This window comes from Stomoxys calcitrans, chromosome 2 (genome assembly GCF_963082655.1).
Source record: "Stomoxys calcitrans chromosome 2, idStoCalc2.1, whole genome shotgun sequence".
In the NCBI taxonomy this organism is placed as follows: Eukaryota; Metazoa; Arthropoda; class Insecta; order Diptera; family Muscidae; genus Stomoxys; species Stomoxys calcitrans.
Genome location: NC_081553.1, coordinates 74,206,817 through 74,221,707, shown reverse-complemented (window position 1 = coordinate 74,221,707; position 14,891 = coordinate 74,206,817). Strand labels below are relative to the sequence as shown.

Below are 14,891 nucleotides of genomic sequence, written 5' to 3'. Positions count from 1 at the left end.
CATCAGAAAAAAAATTGTCAGCGGTTATTCCTTCCTAATGCTGGCGACATTTGTAAGGTACTATGCATGTAAAAACTTCTCCCCAAAGAGGTGTCGCACTACAGTACGCCGTTCGGAATCGGAATTAAGATTATCGTTGAGCTTAAACTGAATAGAACGCACTTATTGATGTGAGAGAAGTTAGCCTCTGTTCCTCATGTTCGTCATTTACACATAGACCTGTTGAGGGATTTGTATGATGGTTTTCGCGGCGGTACAGCCTTTCTAAACTTTCAACCCATGTATTGTATTACCGAGTACTTTTCATTTGAGGCCCTATTGTCCCGTTCGGTCGCATTTTCGGTGGTGTTGCCGGGTATGGGGGAGGATATGCCCCATTCAAAATATTATACAATATATACAATAATAACTTCTTCCAGACCAACCTCCGCAATCGGGGAAAATTTAAAGACCTATCCAAGTATGAGTATAAGATAATAGACGAAGAATAGGGAATGGAAACCAATGCACAAGACAACGAGTAAAAGGGTGCGAAGTTCGGCCGGGCCGAATCTTAGAAAGTTTACATACAGGATTTGGTTCGTACCTGACACGGTTGTTGTAAGACGGAACAGAACACTTCGTACAAAATATCAGCCCCATCGGATAAAAATTGAGGCTTCCAGAGGCTTGAGATATCAAATCAGGAGATCGGTTTCCATAGGAACTCTTTCAAGTTATACACCATTATACACCATATACCATACTTATAACGATTGTTGCAAGTCATAAAAGTCTCTTACGTGCAAAATATCAGCTCAATAGGATAAGAACTGCGGTTTTATTGGATCAAGATGTCAAATCGGAGCTCAAGATGTCAAATATATGAGAGCTATATAACGTTATAGACCGATTCAGCCCATACTAGACACTATTGTCGGAAGTTGTAACGGAACACTTTGTGCAAAATCGGTTAATAACTGCAGCATTTAGGAGATCAAGAGGTCAAGTATAAGGACCACTTTATATGGCAGCTATATCCAAATCTGAACCGATATGGCTCATTTGCAATCCCCAACGACCTACCTCAAAAAGAAGTATCTGTGCAAAACTTCGTGCAGCTAGGTCTACGTGTTCGACCGCTATCTTTATTTGCACAGGTGTACGGACACGAGGACAGCGGACAGACGGAGATGGCTAAATCGACTTAGAATATCAAGACGATCAAGAATATATATACTTTATGGGATCAATATTTCGAGGTGTTACAAACGGAATGACAAGATTAGTATACCCCTCATCCTATGGTGTTGAGTACAAAAAGTAGAGAGAGCTTCATTCAGTACACCATTTCAGGCTCATACAGTAGTCCAGAATGATAAGAAACCATTTTGGAGAAAATCCAGGCAACTCCTCCTCGTCACCACAGATCTTGCAGTAGCCCGTCTCTCCTGTCTCCTATGATGTTTTCTAAGTCCCCAGGATAAGTGACGCTCTGGCACAAGAATTACCTGGCCAAAGCGCCTTGGCTATTATGTAACCCATGCCGCCAGCCTACTCTTCATTCGCGCTGTCATCGTAGAAAGCATTTACCATACAAAGAAGCCGGCACCAGGGAGTTTTCACAGATTCAGAAACATTAGCGATGCATTTCAAGCTAGCTTTTTGGCCGCCTCGCTATGACTCACAACATCAGTTCCAGCCCTTGAGCCTGTCAACCAGCTGAGGCCGATAGTCTTTTCCATTGTCCAAAGAAACTCTTTGCATTTCCTAACCAGTCTGTACCTTACATGGCCTCCCGGCTGTCCACGTATATCGTGATAATCCGATCGGGCAGCCGTTTCTGCCTTTATCACCATATTTACCAATTCGCATAAAATTTGGAACTGATGTTGTGAGTCATAAGATAGGTTTTCGGGTCAAAATTTAACCAATTCAGATGAAAATTTCAGCTGCTAGGGGCTCAGGAAGTCAAATCCAGCGATCGGTTTATATGAGGGGTATATCAGTTTATAGACTGACTAGGATCGTACTTGGCATGTATGCTGGAAGTCGTAACACAAGTCTTTCTTCCAAAGTTCAGCCAAATCGGATAAAAGTGGAGGCTCCTAGGGGCTCAAAAATCTGAACCGATATAACCCATCTGTGTAAAAAAAATGCCCAAGATTTTAGGAACGCCAGGTTCTTGGAACGCCAGGTTCTTGGCCCTCGCAGTCAGAAAGCAGTCTTCGTCGCCGCAGACTCAACATAGAGCTCCAAAGTAAGGTCTAGAGCCCGTAAACTATCGATTATCGCAACATTCGATGTTTTCGATTTTTCTTCCACTAGATATCGATAGTATCGATACTATCGTTATCGTTTCCCATCACCTATATTTAAATCAAATTTGAGAAGATTAACACAGAAGATTGGTTTATATAGAAGCAATATCAATGCACAGTCTGACTAGAATTAAATTTGGTAAAGTCAGTTGAAAGTCATGAGAGAAATCATTCTACAAAATTTTAACTCAATTAGATGAAAATTGAGCCCTCTATAGGCGCAATTTATCCTAAAGGTCGAATCCCTTATTTTTACAACAGATTTAACTTTGCCGATACTTTCGATGGGAAAAACATCAATCGATATTCAGACAAACAAAAAATTATCGATATTTTGCCAGCCCTAGTAAGATCGGGCATGGCACTTCTCATCGCTCTATAGATCAGCACCGTCGTGGAACCCTTTACCCTCTCAATTACCATTCGGAAAACGCACTTGCTTAGAACCGGATGCATCATCAAATACCCAGAGAAGAGAACCGAAAGAACCAATGCCGTAAACATCCATTGAACCGTCCCCGGCCTAACCCCCAACTCCTACCTATCGAGTTGCGGCAGGAGTAAATTGCATTTAGTAGCATTCTGAGCCTTTCCTTGACATTCCTTCCATAGTTTAGTTTCTGGTTAAAAATCATGCCCATGTGAGATGCCATTGGGGATAATGGCAACTCCACCACATACAGGACAGTTCCCCTGAAAATGTCCTGTTATGTTCAAAGGTAAAGGTAATTGTCTTCTGACCCTTGCTTGGGCCTTCGTCCATACGTACAGCTTACTCAATGATCCCTGAGTACCAGGCCTGCAATGATAGAAAACGGGCACCTAGAACGATGACAAGGTACTCCGCACAGGTAAGGACTTTCATCCTGTTCTCCTCAAAAAATTCAAATCCAGTTTTTGGTGTAGGCGTTGGTGGGTGGGTATAACGTTTTTCTTGTACCAAATTGTGCACAGCCAAATCGGACAAAAATGTTGGCTTCTAGATGCTTTGGAAGTCAAATCGGTTAATATGATGGATATATGTACTTATGCACCTGTCTCTATGGAATTCGATGTGGCTGTTAGAGGGTATATGGGAACTGCATATACGGACAGAACTGCATGTATGGTCTTTTCAAGACATGGGTAGACCGACTTAAAATGGCAAGACGATCATGAATATAGGGTGGCAGATCAATGATGTTATAAATGGAGTGACTATATTAGTATGCCCCTGTCCTATGGCATCCATCTAAAAGTATTATTGGTCTTTGAGTACTTCTTGGGCTTAAGAAATCAAATTTGAACAACTCTAATGATGGAAATCAAAATTTCACAAAAATTGTATGTCAATACCAAGACCCATCCTTATATTCTGCTGCCTATTGGCCATCTCTGTAATATCCATAACTATAGCTTCCTGCCGGCTTGCAAACATCCTAGGAGTTGCATAAGTGCATTGAGCTTAATGTATGGTAAAATCTACTCAAGCATGGGTAGCCATATGCAGCAGATGTGATTTGCAATAACCACAAACTGCATCATGCTACCTAGAGAGAGGGCTAGAAGATGGCATTACAGACATCTTTCCGTTGTCAAGTCTCAGATGCAACTGTAAGACCATTATGGCTATTGCAGGCACAATGGCTCAATCCTTTGCAGTGTGTTTAAGGGTGTGTGTGTGTGTGGTAATTTGTGTGAATGTGTTGTTGTGCATTATTCAAATGCCTTTAAATGGAAATCATCTAATCGCAAAAATAGATAAACATGATCTACATAAATTCTGACCCTTGCTTGATAATTGGCAAAGCAGGGCAATCTTTTCCCACTAGCACACACCTATACGTTACACTGCTCTATGACTACAAAAGGCCTGCAAATAAGGCTTATATGCCTGTTAATAAGAGAAACGGCTCAAAAAAAAAAACAATATCCTGATATAAGCAGTTGAGCCTTTATGGCAACAAGGTGCCTGCTGTAATACGATGTGGCTTGGATGAATTAAGCTTATGGCCCCAATATGCATACATCTTATCAGTGGAAGCAACTCCAAGTTGTGATGAACATTGTTCGAATTTTTGGTAAATCTTCAGTATGCACCACAGAAACTGAAGAGCTTCCAATTATCCCAATCAGCAAAAGTGAAAAGGTCACTTGCTATGATTTGTAAAAAATTCACACAAAGGGATTGAAAAAAAGTATCATATGGGGTAAAAGCTTAAATTTCAGCAGCTATTAAGTTAAAGGGAAATATACAATGCAGTTTAAAATTTTGACAAAATTTCGGAAACATTGCTTAAAAATAAAATGATTATAAAATATGATGCAAATTTGCCCATTTATATTTCATTAAATAACAGGGGCAACCTTCTCACATATCAATGAATGTTGTCCGATTCAAGTTTAGGCTCAATCATAAGGGGCCTCCCTTTTATAGCCGAGTCCGAACGGCGTACCGTAGTGCGACACTTCTTTATGGAAAAGTTTTTACATGACTGCCACGCCAAATGATGGCAATCGTAGCGGAGAGGTTAGCATGCCCGCCTATGACGCCGTACGCATAGTTACGAATCCTGACGAAAACATAAAAAAACAACTTTTTTTCAGCGGTGGTTATCTTCTCCTAATGCTGGCGACATTTGTGCTATGCTATGTAAAACTTCTCCCCACAGAGGTGTCGCACTGCGGCACGCCGTTTGGACTCGGCCATAAAAGGAGTCCCCTATTCATTGAACTTAAACGTGAATCGTACAGAAACTCATTGATATGTAAGAAGTTAGCCCCTGTACCTTAACGGAATGTTCATGGGCAAATTTGCCATACCAGATTGTACAGTAACTCACCAATATCACTAGGATTAGGAGGGGATAACCACCGCTAAAATTTTTTTCAGATGTTTTCGCCAGGCTAAAATTTTATAAAAACTAAATATTTGACAAGGTAAGGTTAGGTTGAAAAGAGGATGCAGATATTAATTAGCCCCATGCCACTATGGACATACACCTAAGTCAGTAATCGGCTTGTTGTGCGCTCTTAAAACTATAAAGTAACCTCGAAAAAAAGAAAATTTTAAGTTAGGAATTCCATGCTACTTACAAAATCCTTAATTATTTTCAATACCACTCCCCTAAGTTGGTTCATGTCTGGTATTGTGTCTCCACCTAAGTACCGGTATCTGTTAGACGCGAAAGTCGGGCAATGGTAAAGGAAACGCTTCAACTTCTCATCATCTTCCCCGCATGCCCTACACATGCTATCACTTGCCGCACCTATTTAACATAACTGAGCTCGAAGTCCTATGTGTCCCATTATGATACTAATAGCTTTACTGCCCTCCTACATACTTCCTTTCAGTAATAGCCTCGTCTTCTCACGATCTGGATCCCCCCCATAGAATTTTCGCCATCCTACGATCGTTTTTCAGTTCCACAATGTTGCATGCGCATTCGTTGCCCACTCCCTGAACTCGGACTGCGTCGACCAGAAAGACTTCGGGTTAACCATGTTTATTGACGGCAGTCCTCTGGTCTCCACCACCAAATCGTCTGCCCTTTGATTCCCCTCTACTTCGTTATGGCCCGGCACCCAAACGATTCGGAATTTCCCATCCTCAGAGAAGGCGTTAATCTCCTTCTTACACTGCAAGACTGTTCGTGACCTTATCGTCCTAGTTGTTATTGCCCTTATGGCAATTTTACTGTCAGTAAAGATGTTCACACCCGATGTCCTCGCGTTAGCACCATACCACTCCATGCATTCCGTGATCGTCCGGATCTCCGCCTGCAGGATCGAATTATGGTCAGTCCCTGGATTCTCAATGTAGACCCCCAGGCCCACTTTGTCCTCCAGCTTTCATCCATCCGTGTAACATGATCTTCCAGATGGCAATACTAGGGTTCCGTCAATCCAAGACTGTGTCGATGGCAGCAGTGCCTCGCACTCGACTTCAAGGTTCATCCCAGGTATACGATCGGAAGCCTCTTCCCTTACCTCCAGGTTTCCTATCGTCGCCTCGATTATATCGTGATGGTATGAGCTGCTCCCATCCTCAATCCATTCTCCCATCGACTTAAGTCTCATAGCCGCAGTGGCTGCTTCTCACTTAATCTGTATGTCAATGGGTCGGATATCTAGAAGAGTCCCCAGTGTTCTAGTGGGCGTGGTCCTCATTGCTCCGCGTATGCCAAGGCAACATGTTCTCTAAACCTGTTGTATGGTCCTTATGTTGCACTTTTTCTCCATAGCAGTCCACTAAACTACTGAGGCGTAAGTAAGTATCACGCTCCTGTAGAGCCATTGGACTATCCTCGGATTCAGGCCCCATTTCGAGCCTACGGCCCGTCTACATAGTGCCCAACATCTGTGAGCCTTCTCAGTACGCTCCTTAATGTGGCACTTCCAATTCAGTCTTTTGTCCAAGATCACACCAAATTATTTGACCTTGTCAGATATTGAAATCGCCTTATTGAGGAAACGTAGTGCGTTAAATTCACCCATCTTCATCTTCCTCGTGAACAGGCATATTTCAGTTTTCTCTGGGATAACACTGAGACCTCTGGGTCTAGTCCAGTCATATGCCATATACAAGACCCTTTCGGCCCTTCTGCATAGCTGGTTCGGATCCTTACCCCTTAGAAGTATTATAACATCGCAGCAGATGGGATCAAATCCCTCCCCAGTCATCATCCGCAATAGGTCATTTATGGTGCCCCTCTGTGGCGTGCCACTTTCTCCCTTCTATTTATGCTATGGGACACACAATTTATCCAGTCTCTAGGGACTGGGTCCTCTCGGTAATGGTCTTAGGATTGGATCAGTGTGTCGGTCCGCACATTGTTAAAAGCCCCCTCGATGTCAATGCATACCGCCAGGGTGTACGTTTTGGCATCGAAGGATTCTTCTATTTTATGCACAATCTCGTGCAGGGCAGTCTCCACCGACCTTCCCTTGACATAGGCATGCTGTTTGTATTTGAGCTGTTCGCTGGATGTCCTATTCTATATTGTGGTGTGCACAATACGTTCCATGGTTTTGAGTAAAAAGGACGTAAATCTTATGGGTCTGCTGTAGGCCTTTGGTGTCGCATAACTTGCCTTGCCGGGTTTGGGTATACATACCACTCTTGCCTCCTGCCATGTTTTCAGAGTATATGCAAGTCCACGCTGTGAAAATTTTGGCCAAATGAGGCGCCAAATAGTCTGCCTGTTTCTGTAGTAACGCCGGAAATATTCCCTGTTCTTTAGACTGCATTGACTTTCCTGTCACTGCACTGCCTGATGTCATCGTTTTAGGTTCTTCGCCTAGTCTATGGGACAAAATTTTGTACAGAAATTCAATTTTGACAAAATTTTCTGGGGAAAAATATGTTGGCAAAATTTCCTATGAAAATAAAATTTTGAATGCGTTCTCCTGTACAAATAAAATTTTTATAAAAATTTGTTAACAGTTGACAACCGACCGTAAGACTTCGAGCAGCATTTCGAATGGAACTCATCAATTAAAATCCTAAGAAAACGTTTGGACGTCGTAAACCGAAATCTTATGTATAAAATCGAATTTGTGTTTGTCGGTTTGTTTGTTTGTTCAGTATATTTTCGCAGATTGTGTAGTTTAGTCTGGAAGGAAACATAGGCCATATAATTTTTTGATATCGGAAGGGGGGGGGGGTCCCCCTTACACCAAAAAGTACTACACAAAAATAAAAGTTGACCGATCGGGACAATATGGGATTCAAATGAAAGGTATTCAAGAGTAGAGTACGAATTTCATAAAAAAAATTGGATCCAAGCAGGTGGGGTGCCGCCCCAGCCCCAAAACCCCTTAAAATAGGTTTATTTGACAATCATGACAATATGAGACTCAAATGAAAGGTATTCGGGAGTAGATTACGAATATGGTCAGGTAGTAGGAATAGGCTTTATAATTTATTGATAACGGAAGGGGCGGACCCTCCACCGTTATCCTAAAAACACCACCCAAAATCAAAAGTGGACCGATAAGGACAATATGGGTATCAAATGAAAAGTATGCGGGAGTAGATAACGAATCTGGCATACAAATTCATGTCGAAGTATTGGGGGTTACCCCATCCCCCAAAAACGCCCAAAATGGGCACAATAGCCAATCACGGATATGTGGGACTCTCTTTGTTTGTTCCATATAGACTGAAAAACGGCAGAACAGATTTTCTCGAAATTTTCACATATTGTGTAGGTTGGTCTGGAAAGAAACAAAGGTTATATAATTTTTCGGTATCGGAAGGGGGACGGACCCTCCCCCTTAAACCAAAAACACAATCCAAAATCAAAAGTGGACCGATCGGGACAATATAGGTATCAAATGAAAGGTATTGGAGAGTAGAATACGAATATGGTATTAACAACTGAGTCTATGGCCCACCGGGCCGCCCCAACACCAAAACTCCCCCAAACAGACATATTGGACGTTCATTTCAATATGGGGCTCAAATTAAAGGTATTCGGGAGTAGATTTTGAATCTGGCATACAACATCAGATCGAAGTATAGGGGGGGTCACGCCACCCCTCAAAAACGCCATAAGACCCATTATGACTATATGATACTTAGCTGAACCGATTTTCTTAAAATTTTCATAGATTGTGTACGTTTGTCTGGCAGGCAACATAGGCTTTATAGGCCTTACCCCAATAACGCCACCCATATCCGAAAGTGGTTCGATGGGCACAATAAGGGTATCAAATGAAAGGTATTGGAGACAAGAAAAAGAATATGTTATTAAAATTTGGGTCCAAGTACACAACCCCAAAACTTCTCTAAACAGATATATTCGAAGTTCATGTCAATATAGGACTCAAACGAAAAGTATTAGGCCGTAGATTACAAATATGGCATAAAACATAAGGTCTAAGTAATGGAAGGTCGCCCACTCCCAAATACCCCCAAATGGCCATATTAGCCGACCATGGCTATATGGGACTCAAATGAAAGGTATTAGGAAGTAGAATACGAATATGACATTAAAATTTGGTTTCAAGTCTATATGGCGCTTTTCCACCTAAAGATACGTCAAATGGGTTATTTGACCCATTATGACAATATGGGACTCAAATGAAAGATATTCGAACGTGTTCAGCGTCATAGGCTACAATGGCTCGAATTCGATATCCGCATTCAGGGCGAAGTGTCCCACCCTACAAAGATAATAGAGAGTTAAAGAAGGAGCAGCGGAGTGGGCCCGGTTCGGCTAGTATCGTATATAAATTGAACAAAAGAAACCAAAACACTTTGTTTTAATTGACCTGCACCCGAAACTATCAAGACAGTCATAAAAAGACAAAAAGGTCATCTATACTCCTAGAAATCCAATATAGAAAGAACATTTTGATTAAATTTCCAGTAGAAAGAAAATTTTGGACAAAATATTCAATAGATATAACATTTTGTCAGATTTGCTTATATTTGGCAAAATTTTTATAGAAAAAAAAAATTAAAAATAAATTTTTATAGAAATAAATTTTTGAAAAATTTTGTCATAGAATAAAGGTGGTGACCGAATGTAGAAAATGTCCATGGGAATTTAATTAAGACAAAATGTCTTTCGGATATTTTCAATAACTAGCAAATATAAACCACTAAGGCATCTTCTAGAATTTCGACATCTCTTTCATCCTTCGCCAGCCCTTGAAATACCATTAAAATGTACCCAATTTCTGTAGTTCATGGTTCATATTTGCTTGACATCCTCCTACCCACTCCTACTCTTATTCATACACGTTTTACCAAATCAACCCTGACCTCTTGCCATTACGATGCATTGCTTCCAGTGCTAATATGGTACCATAAAAGCATTTCGCAGTTAAATTGGAATTGAAGAAAGTGCTGACTTTGCCGAAAGTCATAATAACCGAATGTCATTTAACCTCTGACATTGGTGTATGTGTGGTTTGTATATGTATGAGTGCCTGAATTTTTTCTTTCCGTACAGTATATTGGGAAAATGCTGAGTTCAAGTCTTTTTCGATGAATTCATAATTGGTTAGCATCCAATAGCAGTTTGTCTTTTATCATGGTGGGTGGCCGATGAATACCAAAATAAAATTGCAATGAGGTTATATTTTTTTTCCTGCGGTGCAGGGTTTTGGCATGACCCCAAACCAAACGACAAGACCACAAGCATTGCATATTAAAAACTATCTCAACAATAGTTTTAAATGCAATTTAACATGATTTTTGATTAAAATACGGTTTCTCCCTTTTTTTTTGAATTTTTCGAAATTTGCTTACTCACTTGAACGTTTCGTAATGATGGCGATCCATATTGCCGGTTAGGAAATCAAATACAGACATATCCATTAAATCCAAAAGGCGACGGCCTTCGTCATAAGGGGGAATATCACGAACCTGAAAACGGAAATAATAAGTATTAGATTTGGTTCTGAAAAAAAATAAAAGAAGTAAAAGCGTGCTAAGTTCGGCCGTGGTGAATTTTGGATACCCATCACCATGGATATTAACATTCTATTTTATTGTAACTCCACTACCATATCCATAGTTATATTTAAATAGAGGCTGTCTGGATCATATTTTATTCAGGTTCTGAGAACTCTTATACAATAAATCAGCTTTTTATGGAACTAAGTTCTAAATTGCAACATCGGTAGGTTAGGTTTGGATTAAGTGGCAGTCTACAATCAGACTCACTTAAATGTTTTCGTTCATTGTGATACCACAGGAACAGAAGAAGAAAGATGTCTTCTAGTTCCTACCGTTGAACTATCCAGATCGCTTTCAAAATCCCACTAACTTGCGAATGTTCACATCCGCTAAATCAGAGAGGTTCTCAAAGAAATGAGAACCTAAAGTGGAACTCCTTCTGACTGCTAGTGGGGAACACACACACAGAAGGTGTTCTATAGTCTCATCTTCCTTGATGTCCTCACAGCTTCTGCAAAAGTTGTTACTGGCAACTTTTAGTCTGTCAGCATGTTTTCCGATTAGACAGTGACCTGCCATGATGGACACAATGACTGAGACGACTGTTCTAGCCAATGACAGCAAAGCAGTAGACCCCTTCAAGTCTAGATTAGGCCACATAGAAATGCTCAAAGCCCCCTCTTTGTGACTATCTATCATTCGTTGTCCTTCGGGCCTGGTCCTGGAAACTAAGCTTACATGTCGCTAGAGGGGTACCCACAGATTCCAGTATCCCTGGAATGTTTAGCTTTAGAATTCCCTGGGATACCTCTGTGGTCCGGCACATAAAACAGATGATTTTTGTACTGTTCAGCCAACGCGTTGAGAGATCTGCGACAGTCGAGGGCGATGTTTGTGTTCAGAAATACGTTCTCCAGGGATTTAATGGCTGACTGGCTGTCTGAGAAGATATTTATACCAATCCTCGTAATGACATTATATCTTAGCCATTCCACCACTTCCTTAATTGCAAGGATCTCCGCTTGATACACCGATATGATCAGTTCTAGATATTTAGAGTACACCTCAAAGCCCACCTGGTCGTTTAGTTTGGAACTATGCGTATAGAAGTCTATGAAACTTCGGTTACCAGGAATATCGTGATTCCAATCGGTTCTATTAGGAATTACTGTACCACTAGTAATTATTATCAAAAAGCGGCTCAGGTAGGGTGTAATCCACACTGCCTGAAACATCGGATATTGTATCAAGGATAACACAGTGTCCGTAGCCGCCACATGACCAATGAGAAAGCTCCCTTAACCTCACGGTAGTGGTCGCTGCAATTTGGGTAGCCACAATGTCCAGAGGCATAAGATGTGGCATTAAATTCAGTGCATCAGATTGGTACATCGTTATATCTATATAGTCTGATCTGGGTCATATTTGGATCAGATTTCAAAGAAATCGGGTAATAAATAAAGCTTTAATGGGCTTTAGACCCTTTATCGGCTAATGACAGTCTGTATGGCAGCTATTTCCAAGTATGATCCGATTTGGCCCGTTCAAGAAGTTAACCTGCGTGCAGCAAAAAGACATTTCTGTACCGAATTTCAGCTCAATATCTCAATTTTTGAAGGCTGTGAGTGATTACAACAGATGGACGGACAGACACACGGACATTAAAATCGCCTTAGGAATTTACGACGATCCGAAATATATATACTTTGTGTGGTCGAAAATGGAAATCTCGGTGTGTTGCAAACGGTATGACTAAATTACAATAATATACCCCCTACCTTATAGTGGGTATAAAATGCTTAAATACTCTAACTTTTACTATCTCCTTTGTAAAGTGGACATACTGGGGATGTGTTTTATGTGATATATGAAGAAGAAATGTTTACACAAATGGGCGAAATACGTACTACAAAATAGAAAAATTTTTATAAAAAAAATTAGAAAGACCCCTTAAAGTCTCAAAATGCAAAGCCTAGATCACTCATACGGGCTTATGTTTTTATACCCTCCACCATCATAGGATGGGGGTATACTAATTTCGTCATTCTATTTGTAACACCTCGAAATATGCGTCTTAGAACCAATATAGTATATATATTCTTGATCGTCATAACATTTTAAGTCGATCTAGCCATGTCCGTCCGTCCGTCTGTCTGTCGAAAGCACGCAAGCTTTCGAAGTAGTACAGCTAGGGGCTTGAAATTTTGTACAAATACTTTTTATACCCTCCACCATAGGATGGGGGGTATACTAATTTCGTCATTCTGTTTGTAACTACTAGAAATAATCGTCTGAGACCCCCTAAAGTATATATAAAGTATATATATGTATATATAGAGTAAAGCTAGCCGATTGAAATTTTGCACAAAGACTTCTTTTTTGCATCTTGACTTCTTGGGCCTCTAGAAGGCGCAATTCTTATCCGATTGGAATGAAATTTTGGACGACGTGTTTTGTTATGATATCCAACAACTGTGCCATGTATGGTTCAAATCGGTCCATAACCTGATATATAGCTGCCATATAAACCGATCTTGTGTCTTGACTTCTTGAGCCTCTAGAAGACGCAATTCTTATCCGATTGGAATGAAATTTTTTACGACGTGTTTCGCTATGACATCCAATAACTGTGCTAAGTTAGATTCAAATCGGCCAATAGCCTGATATAGCTGCCATATAAACCGATCTTGAATCTTGACTTCTTGAACCACTAGAGGGCGCAATTCTTATCCGATTTGAATGAAGTTTTGCACGAAAATCGGTCCATAACCTGATATAGCTGTCTTATAAACCGATCTGGGGACTTGACTTTTTGAGCTTCTAGAGGGCACAATTCCTTCCGATTTGGCTGAAATTTTGCATGACGTATTTTATTATGACTTTCAAAAACTGTGCCAAATAAGGTTCAAATCGGTTCATAACCTGATATAGCTGCCATATAAACCGATCTGGGAACTTGACTTTTTGAGTCTCAGGAGGTCGCAATTATTATCCGATTTGCCTGAAATTTTGTACGACGGATCCTTTGAACATACGTGTTTATTATGGTCTGAATCGGTTTATAGCCTCATACAGCTCCCATATAAATCGATCTCTCTATTTTACTTCTTGAGCCTCCAAAGGTAGCAATTCTTTTTCAAATTGGCTGACATTTCTTTTCTTTTATCCTTTTTTTGCCTAAGAAGATATGCCGGGAAAAAAACTCCACAAATGCGATCCATGGTGGAGGGTATATAAGATTCGGCCCGGTCGAACTTAGTACGCTTTTATTTGTTATTACTGGAGGTCGGATGGGATTGTATTTAAATGGACCAAATCGGTACATGTTTTGGTATAGCTGCCATATAAACCGATCTTGGGTCTTGATTTCTTGAGCTTCTAGAGGGCACAAATCTTATCCGATTTGGCGGAAATTTTGCACGTGGTGTGTCGGTATCACTTTCAACATTTGTGCCATATATGGTTTAAATGGGTTCATAACCTGATATAGCTGCCACATAAACCAATCTCCCGATTAGACTTCTTCTAGAGATTCTAGAGAGCGCAGTTCTTATCCGATTTGGCTGACATTTTGCACATATCGTTTTGGCACAACTTCCTACAACTGTGCATTTAAGTATGACTTGCAATAACTGTTCCAATTATGATGTAAATCGGTTGATAACCGGATATAGCTGCCATTAAACCATTCTGCCAATTTGACTTTCTGAGCCTCTAGAGGACGAAATTGTTACTCGATTTGCCTGAAATTTTGGAGCGTGTGTTTTTCTATGACTTCTCATAGTCATGACAAGTACGGTCTATATCGGTCAATAACTTGATATACAACAACAAATTTTGTTCATGGAGAACATTCCACTAAGGAACAGGGGCAAACTTCTCACATATCAATGAGTGCAGTCCGGTTCAAGTTTAAGCTCAATGATAAGGGGCCTCCTTTTTGTAGCCGAGCCCGAACGGGGTGCCGCAGTGCGACACCTCTTCTCACATATCAATGAGTGCAGTCCGATTCAAGTTTAAGCTCAATGATAAGGGGCCTCCTTTTTATAGCCGAGTCAGAACGGCGTGCCGCAGTGCGACACCTCTTTGGAGAGAAGTTTTACATGGCACAGTACCTCACAAATGTTGCGAGCATTAGGAGGGAAAACCACCGCTGAAAATATTTTTCTGATGGTCTATCCAGGATTCGAACCTAGGCG

General features: G+C 40.8%; 1 protein-coding gene across 1 annotated transcript in view; it reads right to left on the bottom strand.

Annotated features, from left to right (window-relative positions):
• LOC106081324 (extracellular serine/threonine protein CG31145) overlaps nucleotides 1–14,891 on the bottom strand; it is a 295,459-nt gene that overhangs the window by 20,635 nt on the left and 259,933 nt on the right. Inside the window, exon 9 of the mRNA XM_059361506.1 lies at nucleotides 10,547–10,659. Coding sequence (XP_059217489.1) covers nucleotides 10,547–10,659 — 113 coding nt within the window. The remainder of the gene's footprint in view (nucleotides 1–10,546; nucleotides 10,660–14,891) is intronic.